Here is a 21,366-nt window from a genome sequence, read left to right as displayed (position 1 = left end):
AAAACCTAGAGATACCTTATGACTGTCTACTCTCTTCAGTTGTGCGGTATCTTAAGTGTTTTTCATCAAATTCGTCGGATAAAAGCGCGTAAAACAGGTTCGAAAGAGATGCTATATTATTTGTAGACTCCCTTAAGTGGTTTCGGATCAAATACCAAAACAAGAAAAAGCAAAAAAGGTTTAAGAAAAAAAAGAAAATAATAAAAACTGTACCCAAGTGCCGCAAAATAATGAGGTTCATTTATTAAAAACGAAAATAATTGTATACCGTGCCTATTCTCACATCGTGAAGCTTCGATTTGTTGTCCCGTCGCAATCAAAATACTCTTGTAAAGAAACGAATGGTATTTATCGGTGCACGTATGTGATTTTTCTGTTTCCATACTATTTCTAACGATAATCAAAAAATCATGTATTTTTCCTGCTCCACTTCGTGAACTCGTATGAATTTCGTAATAGAAAAATAGAAATTTTCAAGCGTAATAAAACGTCTTCCGTTACTTACTGCGATACAGTCTTTTTATGTAGTCGGACACATTTTTCTTTTTTCTGTTCAATTATTTAATGAAACTTGCTATACGTTTTTAATGAATAAGAAAGTTAGTTTCGATTAATGGGAGTCTTTGAGTTTTTCAAGAATCTTAGTTGTACCGACGTATATATTGTCGTCGATATATCGATATCGATGATTTCGATGTATCACATCTAACGTGATTCGACACGTGCAAAACCAACAACAGAACCAAGAGAAAAGAGCGGTACGTGTATCGTGTTATGTTATAAGAGATTAATATTGTGATTATTGTTAACACTTGTTTCTTTTTTCTGTAACTCGCGTATTTTACTTGATTTGTTGTCGGTATTTAGCTTTAACCGTGATACAAATATAAAGAGATGTTATCATTTACAAACATGTTTTCATTAAGGTTACTTTGTGTGCCGTATATCATATATGTCTTTCTTTTTCTATCTCTTGATTATCTCTCTTTGATGAGACGATATCCTATTCGAAAATGGACTGTATCGGGTGTGGTTGGTGCTAGTAATTTTCTGAACTAGTGAGAGAAATGTGTGCCAATCTGTATCTTTCAATTACGAATTCTACATGATGAAAGTTTCACTTTCCTATTAGGAATTTAAACATACAGTAGTGATGTTTAAAAGGAGAAGAATGTAGAAAAAGGACAGACGTTATGTTCTTCGGATGGTATAGGTGCACTGGGATTGTAATAGAATATCGAAAACTGCGTTACATTTATATTTCAAGCTTACAAACATCAACAACATAGTTTTTCCACTTTTATCCTTTAAATTGTAACGTCTCCTTATTGTTGCTTTCGTTTCTCTAAGCATACAGAGTTACCACAAGTTTTCACTATTTTCTAATTACATTATATATTCACTTGTGTCCTGAGATGCGACTGACAATTATTAACGCCCTCTCGTCTCATTTTCTGTAAATACAAAAAATCTCCAAAGGCTACACACGCGACGATAATTTATTAATTTCGCCGTTGGAACAACGATTTTTACACACTTCCTTTTTAAATTTTCTCTTCAATCGTGAAAAAGCGTCGAAAGTCAAATTATACATATATATAAATATATTGACGGATGCCACTAGATGAATAATCATATATTTCTCTATAAAACGAAGCTACATACTATTTTGCCGTTTTATATTGTACTCTGTATGTATATATATACATACCATGCAAGTGTGTATACATATATAAAAGAAAGAATATTCTGTACAACGATACACAGCGTTCACAGTATAAAACGACCACGTGTTACGCCCAGGACACAAGCCATTCTAATTATTCTATAGATTAATAACAATGATATCCTGTATCCGAATATTATGTTTATAATAATATGTATCACATATAGGTATTTCATGTTCATTATATCAACAATAGGGGAGTTGAATTAAAAAAAAGGCTAGCGTTCACTTATTAGAAATTTATTTTCACTGTCTTCTCTCATTCTTTCTCTCTCTCTCTCTCTCTCTCGCTTGCTTCTGATTAACCGTGACGATTATCACACGTGTGTATTCGCATTTAACTCGATTGTTGTTATTCAAAAGGAAAAGAAACGGGATTATTTAAAAAAATTTTTTTCAGTTCCTGCCTTACTGTTTTATCCTGTTCCAAGGCAATTAACAGAAGTGGCGATTAAGGCGATTAACATTGTATCACGACGATACAATATTTATTATTTTCGATTCGTTCATCCGGTCATTTTTGACGTGATTTTCAACCATCATTTTAAGCTCGCTTTTGAAACAATGCAAAATGAACGTTCGCGTATCGTGCAATATTAGAAACTTGGGCGGAGCTATTCGTTTCAGCCGTGAATGAATTTATTGCGAGGTAACGGGCCCAGCGTAATTAATGTATTTGCGCATCCATGATATATAATGTGCATATACTCCTGTATATCATTATCTCACGTTTCCAGGGAAAGTATAGTATAGACACGCGTAAGCATCTTATAATACTTGGAAACGGTTGAGCAATGTCAAACGTCGTTGACATGCGTATCAAATTAACAAATTTACGCAACACCTATTCTGTCTCTCTTATCTCTATTTCCTAATAATCTGCGTGAAACGAGGACAGCATTTGTGAAGAGCAATCATTTCTCCATTTTCATTTTCTTGTTCCCAGAGCTTCCTGTGATTTACCAAAAAAAAAAAAATAAAATAAAAATAAACAAATAGAAAATTAATACGAAGTAGCTCACGATGATCCTTTGAGGCAGGATCGAAAATGGAAAAAAATAACGTCATACCGATACACACGGAAGTCTTGTTCTTGTTTTTCTTTCAATTTCATTCTTTCCTGGTATCCGTCCAACAGTCGGAACACGTTTTACAGCCCTTTAATTGAACTCTCTAATGTTACTGATAACAAGTTAATCATATGTACATGTACAGTTTAGACATCTGCCGTTGTAAGCGCAATAAAGACGTCTAAGAACGCTCGTGAAAATTAAATGGCTTATCTAACCGATCCACCTTCTTTTTTTTTCATTTTCTTGTTTTATTTTTTCCTTTGTAATCGCTGGTACCAAAAACACGCGCTCAATATATATATTCAATTATGTATATATATATATTAATTACCTCTTTTTTCCGTTTAATTATTGTAAGCTTTGAGCTGGGGCCTGCCTGCCCACACGTGTGTTAAAACTTACTATACACCGACGAAAACAATATTATCATAGCAAACGCTTTTACAGAATCACTCGGCCCGGTATACGAGCTCACGGTCCACGGAACGATAACGATCGCATCTTTGCACTCAGAAAGAGGGTATTGATCCGTTCTTTCCTCTTCTATTCGCGAGAAAAGAAGAAACACGACGGAAAATACCGCTGAATCGCTGTGCTCGTTATGCGGAATCGATACTATACGTACCACGTTTCGATTCGATCCATCATGGCGGATGAGCATTTCACGCCGGCATCGAATCACGTTCAAATGCATATTGGCACGATCTTTCGTGCGTTTTGACTAGAATCGAGAGCAATCTTCAATTGTCGTTAAGTCTTTACCTGGTGCGTTTGTTTCAGCCTTTGCAGAAACGAATTCCTTGACGATTTACGTTCCACGTGTTCGACATGTAACAATGTAAACAATGATGTCGTGCGTAAGAAAGAGAAGGATCGAAAAGAAGAACGTAGACGACCGTGAGCACGTGTCACGGGTGTATATGCATGTATATATATATATATGTGTATGATGCATGTATGTATGCATGTGTGTAATGTGTGTGTTTATGTCGTCACCGCTTACTTACACTATGGAGGTTAGAACCTCGTCTTACAAAGCTTATTACTTACACAATTTCGACGAGTCGACATCGGCTTAAAAGAAGAAAACGCAAGCGTTTATTGGCGAACGAATGAACTAACGATATAAACAAAAGAACAAAAGAAGTAAAATGAAACAAGGAAAAAGATCGAGGAACATTAAGACACGTAAAACTCGTTTACACGCTACCGCTACCGTGGATCAAAAGAAACTAGTTCGTCAACGTATTTTGCTTCGATACTAAATACGCACGTTCATAGAACACGTACAGGTCTACGAACATAAACGTTTAGTCTTCGTGTTTACAGTCACGCTTCCGATGTCGCGTCCACGCACCCGGAAGTGTGCTTCCTCGCGCGCCAATTCGTTCGAATTCTCGATTGGTGCGTCGTCTTCTACGACGTGTCTCGATTCACAATCGATTATGCGTCTCGATGTTCGTCGTAATTTATTGGCTTTAGCGTTAAATCACTATTTTTGGCATTCGATCGAAAGTATTGAAATAGCGACGGACATCGATAGGAGACATTCCACGCGTTTATGATGGAGAAACGACGGTATCGCGAAAAACTGCGAAGCGACATTTTCACATGCTTCGTTCAAACTGTGGATGCATACATAAGGTGTCCCATTGTTTCTCAATCAAATTTCGTTAATATATTGTATAAAGACAAAACAAAAAATATATGTTACATAGATATATTCTATTTGAAACTTTGTTAAAAATAATAAATTACGATAAAAATAATAAATACGAGAAAAATAATATTTTTATATTTTATTTGCAGGTTATTTTAAGAAAAAAAATAATCTGATACTAATGAACTAATCAATGAACTAAATTGTACTTCGTAGGGTAATAATTATAACCAATACCTAATAATCACACTGATCGTTAACTTATTCTTAACCCGTCTCATAGTAAACGGAAGTTCAAACCACTTCCTTTGCGTTTTGTATTTTTATTCTAACTTTCGAATAAAGCTTCAAATAACGTATATCTACGTAATATTTTTTTGTTATTTATATCCATAGAATACACTAACAAAGTTTGGTTGGAAAAATTTATGACACCCTGTATATATTATAGATATAGAGCGTTCATGCTATACGAAACTTAGTTCTCTTCTAATTTTCTCACGAATCTCATCCACGTGAGGAATTATGGTGACTAATAGCGTGAACACCCTGTATGTATATGCATAGAAATATATACATTGTATGGCAGGTTCGATTGCTGAATAACGATTCAGCATATGCTGAATGAAGCTGAGGCAGTTAATATCGCGTGTATACATGTGTGCACGTCACAGCGTCCCTTTGTTGGCTTTTCATCGTCGCGTGGCCTGCTAGCACAGTTTCTTTCGTCCAGACATCTCGCGTTTACCCGCGTTCTTATTTCCCGTGATAATGTGTACTGGGTACTAAAAACTGGGACGGGTTGAAAGTCTTTCACGAGGGTTGCGGCAAAACGTCGATTGCTTTACCCTAATCTTTTTTCCTGCGTTTCATGTCTTTGAATGCAGATAATTTGTAGAATAGAATTTCTTAACTTGAGAGAATTTTGTTGTTATAATTGCATTTTAAAATTGTTAATCTGTTTTCTGATTGTATTATTGTGTGAATGCTTTGTTATACAGCATGTTTGGAGTGAAATGTAAGTTAAATTATATTACAAGTTAATAGAACAATATTTTTGCTTGTATCAATTAATTATTAATAAAGTGTAAAATTTTAAAAATTTGTGCAACATTGTTCTTTATTATTTTAAGTCTTACTGAAATTGGAATTTTATTTTACTGAGAGACCTGAATTTTTTGCTCGAATCAATTAGAACATTGTTTCATAAGTAAGTTAACATTAAGAAATTTCACTACTTTTGTGGTAAAAATAATATGCTGTAGATACATTAATAATACCATTAGCATTTATGTTAAATCTTTGGCAGCACTTATATATCATATTTTTATGAAGATGAATGAAAACGTATCTTAAGAATGTTATCCTAAATTCTCATTAAATTTGTACATGTTTAATTTCCTTAGCTTTAAACTTCATATGAGTATTTGGAATTCTACTTTATTACCCTGTTAACGAGAATTTCAATTTTATCTAAAATTTGCAATGATTATTTTAGTAGATATACATTTGTATCGCTAACAATTCTTTCTGGTAAGTATATTTTCACATAGAAACATCCATCAATTTCCTTTAATATTAATTATGCATCATAATTCCAGAAAACAAATCAAACATCACATAACAGAATTGGATGGTTACTTATTACATTCAATAAACAAACAGTTCTCAAATTATTGAATGAAAAGCCCAGTGAAGAAATGGTTCAACTGCTCTATTTTTTTAAAAACACAATATACAAGATACAAAAAATCCATATTATGAATTACCAAGCTTTTAACTATAGTAATATATTTACTTACAGTCATCAATTTTAACATTTGGAAGCATACAAATTTTTCTATTAAACTTCAACTTCACTCACAATTATCTCAAGCTAAAGATACTGTCACTTGTTCCATTTTCCCTCTGAAGTCATCAAACATGTTACAATTGTTTCGAGCAATCTCTCTCTTTGTCATCTGTTTGTTCTCTGAACGCAGTCTTGTACAAGACCATCACGCGCTAAAAACGCGACAATCAAAGGCGATTGTCTCCAAACTCTTTGTCCCACGTAAAAAGCAGAACGTTGTCACGTACACACGCTACCTCACAATACCTCACGTTGCCTCATGCTACTTTTTAGTCATCTATCTCGCGAGGAGAGTATGCGCAGAACGGGTATTGCTCTTAGCCGTTTTAAAGATGTAAAATGTAGGACTACGATTTGCACAGTTCGATACTCGTTACAAACTAATTGCAGACTAGCAAAGAACAAGGAAGGGGGGTGTGTACTATTAGATGTCTATGTGTTACGTGTACGTAAATATGTACGTGTACATATGCGTGTTTATGTGTGTGTATGGATACAGGAAAAAATGTTACATATCGTTAATTTTACATTGGCAAAACGTAAAATCGCCACCGTTCGATAGGGCGTTATTATTATATTTTTTTTTCCTTCTTTGTATACGTCTATATATGTAGAATGCCTGTGTCTAAAGTCTTTTCTCTGAATTTATCCGGACAAATAATCGGGTAGGCGATTCTTCTAATTTTCTTTTTTCTTTTTTTTTTAATTTCTCCTTATTTCTCTCTTTCTATTTTTTCGATTTGGCATTAGGCAGTCAACGCGACAGGCACGTCGCCAGAAACAGCGAACAAAGAATTGTTTCGTCGTTTCGCGATTTTTTTTTTCTTCTCTTCGCAGCTAGATCAAAAAGGAAGAAGTCGAAAAGGTACGTTACTGCTATACACGCCTATCGTTTAAACGGTTACTACTCGTTTGCTCGTGTAAAATTCATTTACTCGCGCTCTTGCTCTCTTCATTTTCTTTTCCCTTTCTTCCTAACACAATATCAACGTCAGTTTCTATCGTTTCTCATGATATGACTTTTTTCTTTTTTTTCTCCTACAGACAAGAGGGATTACGAATGAACGATCGACTCGTAACGCGCGCTAGATCGTTGACTTTTCACAGTGACAAAGGGAAACTAAGTAGTTAATAGAAGTGATAAGGGAGAAACGCACGAGTGCGTTTTCTGAATCTGTCTTTTCACCACGATTCTTCATCAATCGTGACCACGTGTCTCGATACTATGGTATGGGAAACGTAATCATCCGATACGTTTTCAATATCCACTGTCCATGTCTTTTCGACGAATAATTTGCATTATTCTCTGTCTCTTTCTGTCTCTAATGGCTAAACAATAATACTCTATATTACACACCGAAGTCAGGGGTCAGAAGGTGGTCTAACAGGAATAAAGTATTAAATAATAAAATCTGAAAATAGAGTATTTAAACTACAGCAGCCTGGGGCTAAAAGTCTATAAAATGGAATACAAAAAATATGTCGAAATCTTAAACGAGAAAAGGAGTATAATAACTAATGAGCTATTCATCATCATCGTCATCGTCGTCATCGTCTTATTCTTCTTTTCTGTTTTCTTTCCTTTTTTTTTCATTTTTTTTCTAGTTTTTGTTTTGCATTTGCATTTCGCTTTATTTTTTTTTTTTTTTTTTTCCAGAGAAGATTCTTCCGTCGAAATTCTCGCTCGAATTTGCGAACTATACACGGTCATCTTTCTCTAAACAACAGGTTTGTGCGCTAAGAGAAATGTTTGCCTGTATCACAGACTTCTTTCGATAACGTCGCTGTATGCTCCATTGCTATATGCGATCGTATATAGAATACACGTTAATTAAATAAATTACATAATTTAACGCTAACCTCTGCTCGCTACCTTGCGATTTAGACGAAGATCTATATATCTTAGCAAATATATCAGTTCGACTTGCAACGAAACCGATCGATTTTCCTATGCTCGGTCTTTAAAAAATCCTATATGTACACGCATCGAGGGAGGGAATAGGGAGTGAATACGATTCAAACGATTCTCATGTCATGTTCTCCCATTCTACAGAAAAATCGAATATCGTATCAGACGCATGCTCCTGCTAGGATATCGTGTGTTCGAAGAAACACGCTCTCGCACAGTCTATGGCATTCCCATAACCAACGAAATCCATCATCATCGTCATTATTTATATTAATTGTAATACGATATGTGTTAACCACGTTTACCGCTGTTCAATACATTTCAGTCTGAAGTAACGATTGCTACTCGCGTACTCTTGGTAATTTTTACGCAAGAAGAGCGTACCGTGGAACAATTTTCCTGCTTTCTTTTTTCGAAATAAAAACGACAAACTGTAATAAGGAATTGGAGGATGATGAGAAACAAAGTGAAAGACTAATCAAACAGAAAGGCAGCATTCGGATACTTGCCTGTATCAGCTCCAATGGCTTCTGGTTTAAAGCAGCTGACTGTCCATTGTACAAACTTGCACACTATTGCGTAACTATGTTTCTTTATCGTGTTTTCTTTTCGGTTTCGAGGATTTGATGGTTATCGGGTTTGCGCGATAAGCTAAGCTGATGATCCTAATTGGCAATATCCATGAACACAAACGAAATCTGGCAAAATGTCTGGCCTCTGGCGAAAACGGGGGTAGTGTTTACGTGGGGTTGGGAACTTGCTGCTGAGGATTATACTCCAACATGGCAATCGGAAACGTCTTGATGTGCGTCTGCCACTGCGCCGATAGTTGGAAGAATTTCACGCCGTACCACTCGGTACCATCGATGCTCACTGTAGACAAACAGATTATCGTGGTAATATCATTTATCATTAAAGTGTCAATAATTTCTAACTAATATCTATCGCAAAGTTTAACAATTTTGTATCCTATATATCATACTGCTTTTAATTTGATTATAATAGTATGCAGCTGTTGTAACTTATCTCCAGGAAAGATATAACGAAGAAGAACACGAATCAACATATTCTCAAACATTCAATACAATCATGCCAGTTCTCACAACTCGAATATCTCATCACCTCTTAATGGAATGTTGTGAGTCTTTGCAGAGCATATAAGTCGCGTCACTCCATCGACCGTTTGACTCTTTGGCTCGTTTTCCTTCTCTTTCTCCTTCTTCTTACCCAGTCTCATTACTGTAAACGAAACAAACAGTCTTATAAAACCTTTCTCGTAGAAATGACAGTAAGAAGTATAGTTCTACAAAGAAAATAATACATATTTAATACTTCAGAGTAACGAGAAGTAGCTTCTAAAGGTCTCAACCAAGCTGATATTAAAGCCAACCCAACTCTGCACTTACTTTTCTGCTTCTTCTCCTTTGTGGTGTAGTTCATAGACAAGTAGTGACCAGGAGTCTCGCCTAGAGGTGGAAGTCTCTGGACGTGCAGTGCCCTGAAGGCCTGTCTCAATGTGTTCTTGCCCTTCTCACCTTGAGTCTGTTTGCTCCAATAATCAAGTTGTAACTCGACTGGTTCCCAGCCTTCTCTGGTTGGCTGGCCAACGTTAGGGCTGCTGGGTGGTGTTAACCTGCCTGGAAGTGGAATAGGTAATCCAGGGGGTGGCAGAGAGGGTGGAGAACCTGACATGGTCACGTTGCTTTCCTCTAGGTCGACCGACGCTGAGGAACTGCTGTCAGGGCAGCCCACGCGTACGTCGTTTATGAATGGGATGAAGATTTGGCTGCTGTCGTCTGTTTCCCTGTGAAATTAAAGCGGAACGGTGTTTGTTAACGTAACGAGATTGCGTGGATCGCTTGTTTAAAATTAAACTCCTCTGCTTTTGAGCGGAGCTAAATTTGTTCCCGTTTGTATCCGTATAGGATTTTAAGATTCACATGACTGGTGCTAATGACTCGAAGATAGAGTCTTTCCTGGCATTCGGAGCTTATGTAAAAATAGGACTACTCGAAACTCTTTTTCTTTTTTCGTGAACGAACAATAATTTTTATTTCTCGCTCTACTTTTCTGACAGAAGGACTTAAATATCAATAGCAATTCTTGGTAGCAATAAATATCGGATCGTTAGGAAGTTTTCTTAATTATATTACACTATCGATCACTCAAGCATTTACAAACTTGTCTTATGTAATCTACGAAGACACAATCTTTTATTCCTACTTCCTCGTTTCAAAATAGAAGAGTGATGGCTAGTTTATAAAACAGAAGTTTTAAAATAGATTCTACTCTGAAATTGTCTTTCTCTGTTTCATTTGAATAAAATCAAATTAAGTGCCATTTAAATTAAACCAGATACTAAGTTGCCTGTATAATTAATTTCCCCGAGATTAAATTCACGAAACGTTAAACTATCAATTTCCAGCTTCCAATTACGTGTCTAATAATTAGAGATATCCAGCAATAACAGGTATAATAATAAAATTGTGGTATACAGGAGAAAATCAATTGAACCACCAGAATATCTTACCTGTACGTAACCATGGCTTCCGCAATGGGTAGCAGCAGGGTTGTACCAGCCGTCGTCAAATACTCCGACACCCTAGCTGCACCCTCGCTTGCGCCACCACCCTCTCTTTCCAGCAGTTCTTTCCACTCGTCGCCGAATAGCATCGAGTATTTGGCGTCTATCGAGCCGAGGTACTTGGACAACGTGTTGGAACCCAGAGGTACGACGAAGAATTTCAGGTAATTTTGTGGTCGAAAACTTAGGTGATCCACGTAATGGCGCAGCACCGCGTTCACAAAACTATCTCCGCCAGCTATTACTACTTTGATCGGTGCAGGCGGCTTAGCGGAGCTGTTACAACTGAAAACAGAGCAAGTATTTCAGAATTATTTAAATTGGATATTTAATTAATTATTGGCATTCCATATACAGAATTTTCCTGCTTTTAATACGTTGATTACAATGGAGGGTCATTAAAATTAGGAATGGTGATGGATGACGATGAAATCATAGTAAAATCATAGTAGAATCGTGGTACAGCTATAGAGGAATTATAGCAGAAAACTGTAAAATTTTTCAGTATTGCTTTCACTATAGATACTACTTTGTTATCATCATTTTTTATTACATTTTTGATATTAACTTATGAATTGATTATAGTAGAATCATAGTAGAATCATGGTACAATTATAGTAGAATTATAGCAGAAAATTGTAAAATTTTTCAGTATTGCTTTCACTATAGATACTACCTTGTTATCATAATTTTTTATTACATTTTTGATATTAATTCAGATCTTCATATGAACATTGAGCACAATATTCCGTAGTTTCTAACATCCTGCATTCGCACACCTTTTCGCAAGAGCCAAAGCTTTCAACATTTTCACATTGCAATGCGATTATCTCACGTAAGTCGTCAATTGGCTTTCCCCGCAGTTACCGTAAGATTTAGTGTCGACGCCAATTGACGTGTCCCGTCGTTAAAGTGCTAATGCTACAGTAATGTCAGGTACTAAACTCACCATGGAATGCTAAAAAAATTCCATTCTTTGCTACGTAATTATGCATTACTCTGTCGTATGTGCACATTGTAATATATTACGTTCAAATAAACATCGACACCTGGGTACGGTGTGCAGGATAAAACAGTGAACACGTTAATGATCATACGATGAACGTAATAGAACGAGATTTTGATTAGAGTTCAACACGTTCTCTGGGGAGGACGCTATTTGACGGTTTCGCTTGTTTAAATATGTGAAGACGGCGCCAGTTGGCGTTGTCATTTTGTTTCGCGTTTCGTTTATTAACACCCGTCCTGTTCGTTATGGAAAGAACACGTGTTGTTATAAATAACTCAAGAAAGGTTCGGTGCAGGTGTTACTTATAGCTGTTTTTAATTTAACGTTTAATTTACTTTCAGCACCTGCACAGCAAATGTAATATTCCGATGATCTCATTGAAAAAATATGTGTCGAAGAATCTTCTAACGTGATTAAATTTATTCAACGTGATACATTTGTCAAGTGCACAACAAGGTATAGAAATTTGGTGATGTATTTTATTTGTTTTTATCGAATGCTTGGTATCTTTTGGTCCTTCTGTTTCGTTCAACTGCAACGAGGAAAACGTTATCCTTCCTTTCAGAGGCAGATAAAGCAATCTTGCAATAATGTTGGAATATTTAACGTGGAATCAGCGTCAGGTGATAAATGCTCATGCAGGAGATATTTCTTCCACGGCATCCTTTGGTAAAATGAGTTACGAAGCATTGTTTAGAAACTGTTCGAAACGAAAGGTATTCCGAGGAAAAGAATTACGTTATCTGTGGATAAATCCATTCTCGGTTTCTCTTGGATCATGGCCAAATAGGATTCAATCAAAGTTCAAACCAAATTACCTAAAAGTTTTCTTCAATTCCGTCTAATTTTTATCCCAATCTGTAAACAAATTCGATCTTAGTCTTTCTTGCATGATGACCAAACAGGATTCGATCATCATTCAAAGGTAGTAATCGAAGGGTCCAATTACCTAAAATTCTTCTTCAACTATGTTTTTACGTTAATGAGAAAGAAAGGGTAATAATTACAATTTTTGTATTCGAGTGACCAGGCACGTGAACGTGGCACGAATGTCCGCGGGTGAAGCGGTCGTCAGGACTCTGTGGTTCCTCTCTTGAAGTCTGGTGGCCAGCACAGCCGCACCTGGATCAGCCAGCGACACTAGCGACACAGCATCCGGTAAACTGTCATCCGGCAAAACCCGGCTTAATTGCTCGACCAACGCTTTCCTCGGCTGGAACAATATGTACTCCCGTTTAATACGCGTCCTGCATGATATACGAGCGAAATGTTTCAGCACCGGGATCACGCCTGTTTTCGCATGCGAGTGGAATTAAATTCTATCTTGGGCAATAAATTTAATACCCGGAGAATTTATGCGTTCGTTCGAATCGCAAATGGAGGATTGAATTTAAACGTCCCGCTCAATTTTCAACTATTCCTCTTATGCATCCCGTGAACCGAGTCATTTCACTTATAGGGGGTGGAACTAGGCGAACCGAGTGTGAAAGTTAAAAATATAAAAATAGTTTACCTTTCAAATTGCATTTGAAAAAGTCGATAAAAATTTGGTATATTAATTTCTTTGGTCTAATCATCAGTAATCGAGTGCTATTCATTTGATCTGAACCGAGTCATTTCACTTATAGGGGGTGGAACTAGGCGAACCGAGTGTGGAAGTTAAAAATATAAAAATAGTTTACCTTTCAAATTGCATTTGAAAAAGTTGATAAAAATTTGGTATATTAATTTCTTTGGTCTGATTATTGGTAATCAAGTGCTTTTCACATTTTATATGAACCGAGTCATTTCACTTATAGGGGGTGGAACTAGGCGAACCGAGTGTGAAAGTTAAAAATATAAAAATAGTTTACCTTTCAAATTGCATTTGAAAAAGTCGATAAAAATTTGGTATATTAATTTCTTTGGTCTGATTAACGGTAATCGAGTGCTTTTCACGTTTTATGTGAACCGAGTCATTTCACTTTTTGGGGGTGGAGCTAGGCGAACCGAATGTGAAGATTAAAAATATAAAAATAGTTTATCTTTCAAATTGCATATGCAAAAGTTAATAAAAATTTAGTATATTAATCTCTTTGGTCTGATCATCGGTAACCGAGTGCTTTTCATTTTCTTTGCTTTTGTAATTCTTTCATAATTTAATTAATATTCATCTTGTATCCTGGAAATGTACTAAGTAGGTATGTACATCCATAATACCTTATTAATTAATTAATTAATTATTACACGGAAGTATTTCAGCCTATACTCGTTTTAGCTAAAAATAGTATTGGCAGGACAAGCCCGTTATACCGAAGAGATTAATCATATTTGACGTTTATTATTAATTAAATTAATATTACCTCCTTAAGGAGTTAAAAATTTGAAATATAGAGTAAATTCTATTTGAAATATAATATAGGTACAGTGATTGAATTAATTTTAAGTATTCTATGCATCTAGATAAGGGAAACAAGTGGGGTCTCGACTCAGCTGCAGAGAAGATAGACAGATGGTGTTGGGACTTAATCCACTGTCATCTGTTAGGATTATTGAAAAGTCCTGACGCATCCATCATTGTCTTAATGGACAATGACGATCGTCACAGAACTTTCGTGCTATATTTTGTTCACCAGTGACGTCCATTGCCTGACACGTTAACATCGCACCATACGTAATTACTTATACTTTCGAGATAAGGATTGTGTTTAATAATGCTTGAAACACGCGACTTGTTTCATTTTACACGTTTCAGTCGCGGAATTGAAAATTTTACCGACTCGATCCTTTTAATGTAAACTTCGATTCATTATCGTTATCTCGCGAAAATACAAAGCTTCAACGAATTAATCGTTTTCCTGATAATCCGGATTAACACTGAGTCTACCGATAATTTATGCAGCCATTTTTATCGAGTCGGTTGAATGACTGGTCCATAAATAAGAGTTATATCTTTTGTAATTGGATATAGATAATAACCAATTTCCTGTGAGCAATAATAAAGAAATAAAATCGTTTTCAGATTATCATTAAAGAAATTCATTTCCTTATAGGTGGATTTCATTTTTGTAATTTTTCCACACTCTCTGAGAAAAAGAATATTTATATGAACAATGATAACGAAAGAAGACACAAATTTTTAGTTAAGCGAGACAGAGAATTCAGTAAAAATAAAACAAGGAAAATTGTGAATTAATGTAGATTTAAAACCAGCTTCAAAATGAATTTTAATTAACAAAAATCTGCGAAATTATAAATAAGCTGGACGTGTATAGTTTCTGAAAGTCTCTAGGGTCTATTGGTTTCGTAACCTAATCTCGTTCATTTAATACTTCGCTTGATATTCATTATTAAAAATCTACTTTAATCAGTCTCAAATCCTCTAAATTATAAGTAACCTGAATGCATAATTCATAAAAATCCCTACAGCCTATTCGTTTCACGATCTAACTTTATTTATTTGATACTTCACTTAATATCCATTATTAGAAATCTACTTTAATCAGTCTCAAATCCTCCAAATTATAAGTAACCTGAATGCATAATTCATAAAAATCCCTAGAGCCTATTCGTTTCACGACCTAACTTTATTTGTTTGATACTTCGCTTAATATTATTAAAAATCATTATTAAAAATCTAATTTAATCAGCCATAAATGTTCCAAATTATAAGTAACCTGAATGCATAATTCATAAAAATCCCTAGGGCTTATTTGTTTCACGGGCTAACTTTATTTATTTGATACTCTGCTTAAAATTCATTATTAGAAATCTACTTTAATCAGCCACAAATTCTGCAAATTATAAGTAACCTAAATGCAAAGTTCATAAAAATCCCTAGAGCCTATTCGTTTCAGGACCTAATCTCATTTATTTAATACTTCCAAGTTAATATCCATCATGTGAATAAATTATTTCATAACCTCCCTATTCTTTTACTCAATTTCTACATGATTCTAAAAAGATAATAAAGACATTAAAACATATTCGTAAAGAGATCGTCTAACTATAAAATTCTCCATCTAACTCCACCTAACTATAAAATTCCCTTAACCCTAGATTTCTCTTAGTCACCGGCAGTCTACTGTTAACTATCGCATTTCAGACCAGACCAGCAAGCATGTCACCACCAGTGAACAGAGAATGCAGTAACGATCGTTTCTCATCTACCTCGGAACTATTCAAGTCTGCTGGCGGCTTCAGGTCCACGCTGAGGCTGTGCTTTTTAGACTTGTTGGTACCCGGTACTCCTCTGTCGCGGGTAAAAAGCCTGCTCCGTTTGTCGGTGCTCTCGGTCTTGTTGTGCTGTTCCGACTTCGGCGGCGAACCCGTCACGTAATTCGGCGGATCGTTCGCCTCGTGGTCTGTCCAGTTCTCCGGGTGCGAGTCGCTGTCAGCTCTTCGGGAACTGTCATCGCTTTGCCTATCCACGCCGCGCTCTGCAACGAAATTTCATTACTCCACGTCGCGGCGCATCACACATCCTAGGAATCGTGCTAGTTACCGATCGTAAGTCCAGACCATACTTTTTTACAATTTTTCATCATTTTTTCCCATTTCTCTACCTTTCTATGGAGTGGAGGTATCAGAAAGCGAGTGTCGAATTTTTATTAGAAAAAAATTCGAATTTTTATGGGAAAGCAGATTTAGTACGAAACTGATTCGTGTATAGGGTGTAGCGAAAAAGGATTCACTATTTTTGTGGAGTTGTAGTTATTGAGAAAATTAAGATATGGTAAATTAATATAAGTTTTTCAATTGATCTTCATTTGTAGCTATTTGAGGAAATTTTTGAGATTCTAAAATATCGTACCATCTACTGTTCCAGTAGGGATTTTAAACCTAATTAATGAGAATTAAACAATTTTTTTTTGCATTGGAAATTAGGATTATTTGAAGAATTTTCTATATTATTAGTATTTATTTTCTACCTATTTTTATTTTTATATTAATATTTTGATTCCAGGATAGTTGTAATAAAGGTAATTTTGGTGGTGTTTGGTTTAATCGATTGAACTCGAGAACTAGCTGGAATAGTGTTGTTAATTGGGTTTCCTGTTATTAGATAATTTCTGCATTATAATATTACCTATTATTAATTATTAAGCACTTGCTTCCAAATAAATTAAATCCTAATGCGATTAAATTGTATCTGCACTAGATTTCGGTATTAACACGTGCAACTTTTATTTCAATTCCGAGGAATCATTTATCATCGAATTTCCGATTTGATAAATTATCCTGCAAAATTATCGCATATTCGCGAAACGATACCTATTTACATATTAAACGGCGAATTATAATATCCGTTCAAACAATGAAGCATTAAACTGAATTTGTAACACAAACACACGAGGCGTTAATTACTTCTATCGATATCAAACAAGAAATGACCTATACTATAAAAGAACGAAACAATTTCGTATAATTTTCCACATATGTAAAACCGAAATTACCTACTGTCTTTTATAAACAATTAATTAATTAATTTCCAAATTTCTATTAATTTCAAATATAATATTGCTAAAATATTTACCGATAATTGATGAACATTTAATGATAATTATTTGTCAAATGATTACGAAAAGCGCATAATTTGTAATCAACTACCGAATGATTAATTGAACGATGAAAATTGAATTTTTCGATTATGATGACGAATGAGACAAGCGTAATGGAAACGAACAGGAAGACTTCCGATTACTTAGAATAATTGCTCCACAGGAGTGAAATAAATTAGAATGAAACTCGAGTTTGTTATTTCAATGAAGATAAAGTAAACCAAGTAATGAAATACGCTGTAGAAACTCTTGGGAATGAGAGTAGCGTTACTAAAGAAAATTGGAAAATGCAATTATCTCGACGTTGCTGTTCTTTATCGTTAAATCTATTCAATAGGACAGTGAACGAAAGGATTAAACTTATTTCATTTAGAGAGCTATATTCTGCGGATCATTTAACAGAGTGCGTTTCTTCTTTGGAATAAAAGTTGCGTGTGTTGAGCACAATGCTGGCTGCCCACGTCTAACAATGTGGCAATTTATGAATTACATTTCCTTTCATTTCACACAAATTACGCTATAATGATAACGATATTAATATATCATTATGAAAGAAGCTCATTCTTCGTGAAACACTATATTGGAATTCTTAAATATTAACTATAGAAGAGAATTACTTTGAATTCTCCTATTTTAGTTACAAAATTTTGAAAATTAGAAGCTTCAGAAAAATATTCAGAGGGAGTTAAAAAATTATTTAACAAAATATTTAATACTTAGTATAATATAATTTAATATAGGAAAACAAGAAGTTTCATTCTTAACATAGCTACTAAATATATATATAACATAATATATCATTATAAAAGAAGATTATCCTTCGTGAAATACTATATTGGAATTTTTAAATATTAACTATAGAAGAAAATTATTTCGAATTCTCCTATTTTATTTACAAAATTTTGAGAATTAGAAACTTTAGAAAAATATTCGGAGGGAGTTAAAAAATTATTTAACAAAATATTTAATACTCGATATAGTATAACTCAATACAGGAAAACGAAGAGTTTCATCTTCAGCATAGCTACAAGATATGTATATCATTATGAAAGAAGATTATCCTTCGTGAAACACTATATTGGAATTCTTAAATATTAACTATAGAAAAGAATTACTTCGAATTTTCCTATTTCATTTACAAAATTCTGAGAATTAGAAACTTCAGAAAAACATACAGAGGGAGTTTAAAAATTATTTAATGAAATATTTAATACTCGATATAGTATAACTCAATATAGGAAAACGAAGAGTTTCACCTTCAGCATAGCTACAAGATATATATAACATAACTATCATAAATAATACTATATATAACACTATCAATTGATAACAGTATTATCAATTGAAAAATCATTTACTTTATCGTTTCCATCATAAACAAGCCACAATTCTATATCACAAGTGCATAAATAAAACAATCTATCTATTTTCCTACCCATCCTGCAAATCAAAGGACAAAGAAAAGTCGAATGAATAAATAAATAAAGAAAGAGACAGATCACTCTTACCCGAGAGTAACTAAATTTAAACAAATCAATTTGCTCTCGATCCGTCAATTACGGTCTGAACTTTACGATCGATAACGTACGCAGCAATCGTGTGATCGATTAACTCGCAGAGCAGTAAAGACACAAGGAAGAAAGAGAGATAGAGAGACAGAGAGATAGAGAGAGAAACGAGTCTCTAACGCGTTCAAGTGAACGGTTACGCTAAGGTACTCTACGCGTTTAATTGATCGACGCAATGGCTTGATTGGATAGATTACATATATATGTATAGAGAAAGAGAGTATGTGAGAGAACTTACTAAAACGTATCAACATCAAAGGATACACCACACGAACCACGCGCAAAATGCAACGGGCAACACAGGCATTTTCTAATCGAGACAGTCGAGTATGTCTTTTAATATTTTTTCTTTTCTTTTCTCTATTCATTTATCCTCTTTCACTCGAATAAATCATCTCTCGTGTCATTTTCTATTTCGCTAGCAAACATCGCAAGCCTTGAGAAAACTCTCACAATCAGTGGAACAGTGGGTACGTGGCGCGTTAATCGGCACAGCGACCAGAGAAAGAAATAAAGAGTTAGTAACAGAGACAGACATAAAGAAAATGGTAGTATAAAAAGAGAGATACGTACGTATGCGAGTAGATAGATAGAGGCAGAAAGAGAAGAGGCCAGCGGACAGGAGATTTTTGGTGTTACGATTTGCTTTGCTTTTTTCTTTCTTTCGTTTTCGTTTTTCGTTTTCTGTTTCTTTTTTCTCTCTTTTCTCGCGTTACACTCGCTAGGTACAAAAAGCCGTAAAAATAGAGGCACACAGACACACGGTATTAATCTCGCGAGGGAACGATCGTTAACGATCGAGCCGTGACCTTTCTTTTCATTTTTCACCACTGATATCGAAAGCCCGTTTTCGGCGTGTCGCAGAGAAGCAAAACAAAAATCACTACAAAAGAAATCGGATGCCAGGTAAACGTTTATTTCCATCGCATTCTCTTACAAATGTGTCATCGTCGTTCTTACATCTGTGCTTTAACATCTACCGAGATACGTCTTGCAGAGTGTCTTTGTTCTGTTTGCTTCGTCCATGCGACGCAGGGATGACGAAAGTAGAAATTTTTAGGATTATTTTGTTTCTATTGACAATTCAACGAAATTCGTCTTTCGTTCCAAAATTAATTCCGAAATTTATTTCTATTTTACACCACATTTACGGAACCCGTCAATTTGACTTTATATCAGAGACTGTTAATATAATATATAATTGTTTTTAAATTAAACTGATTGTTAAAAAAAAAGACACGTGATTTCCTTTGCCTGTCAATTTGACAGGTGTCCTTAGAAATAGGTATATAAATAACGTCCGTAAACCTAGTGTTAAAGAAGAATTGTTTTTCCAGCTTTTATTATCCCTGCGTCCACAGCTCTAGTCCAGGGTCAAGTTGAGAGGTCATCGAGGGTGACTCTAGATTTGGTCATACTTACAACGAGAAACACATTGGACATCGAATCAAATCGAACGATCATTGCTAGGAACGCTCTATATTGCGAATCTACGAGCCATCTAATTACCGATTCATATCTTTCATCACGAAACACCAAGCTTCTGCCGATTAGCAAGAGGTCATTCATGCGCTTGAGTTCCTTCTCCAATCTACAAAATTGCGTACACCGCGATATGTATTCTCAGTCTCTTGCTTGGATACGCTAGCTAGCTAACTACACGAGTGATTGATCGTTAAGTGGTACATTTTCTCTGCTCTTCACGGTTTCCGTGTATTTAAAAATCGTCACATCAACGGGGGAGTGAATTTTCGAATTTTCCTCGGCTAGTAGGGTGCTTGGAATAATAATCTTCGAAATTTTTGATAATTAATTTGTCAAAGGAATATGATATTTCGTATAGGTACGTTTTATTTGAGAAGGTACGTGGATTTTTAATGAATCTTCTTAGAGTGATTCGAATGAGATAAAAGAAAAATGTGTCACTGGAAAATTGCCAACCTGTTTCTAAAAGTTACTAAATATTATTATAAAAAGAGAAAAAAAATAGGAAATGTGTATAAGAAAATAGTGTGCCTAAAACATATTTCATGTGACAATTTGAATGATCAATTCCATTGATCCTATAATTAACTAAAAATATATAAAATATATTAAATGTAAATTCTGCAAATTATTAAGTATATAAATTAATCTGATAATTTATTAATTTATTATTAATTCTATTACCCCTATACTTGTAAAAAATTATTCCAAGAAATAATTAATTATTTATTTATTAATTAATTCTACCAATTCTGTAATTGTCCAAGAAATATAAAGTACCCAGATATATCATATTCCACCTTCCAAGCACCTAAACCATTCTAAAAGCTATCACGATACAAAAAATGAAAAAAAAGAAATCAGCATCAATAACAATAACAACAAATCATCCGTGATACTCGTTTCCGAAAGATCGTCGCGAAAAAGGGAAACTCGTCGAAAGAATAAAAAAAAAAAAAA

At 34.8% G+C, this 21,366-nt stretch overlaps 1 protein-coding gene across 1 annotated transcript; it reads right to left on the bottom strand.

Annotated features, from left to right (window-relative positions):
• Positions 1-7,960: 7,960 nt before the first annotated feature.
• Positions 7,961-19,225, bottom strand: LOC108551008 (phosphofurin acidic cluster sorting protein 2-like). The gene is made up of 7 exons (XM_017905000.1): positions 19,160-19,225; positions 15,963-16,231; positions 12,821-13,026; positions 10,751-11,089; positions 9,627-10,024; positions 9,343-9,459; positions 7,961-9,093 (listed from the first exon to the last, which is right to left on the bottom strand). Exons 1-7 carry the CDS (start codon positions 19,173-19,175, stop codon positions 8,960-8,962), a joined length of 1,479 nt encoding a protein of 492 aa, XP_017760489.1. The 5' UTR covers positions 19,176-19,225; the 3' UTR covers positions 7,961-8,959.
• Positions 19,226-21,366: the final 2,141 nt, after the last annotated feature.

Source organism: Eufriesea mexicana, unplaced genomic scaffold (genome assembly GCF_001483705.2).
Source record: "Eufriesea mexicana isolate 0111107269 unplaced genomic scaffold, ASM148370v2 scaffold3550, whole genome shotgun sequence".
Lineage (NCBI taxonomy): Eukaryota > Metazoa > Arthropoda > Insecta > Hymenoptera > Apidae > Eufriesea > Eufriesea mexicana.
This window is presented reverse-complemented; position numbering and strand designations above follow the sequence as displayed.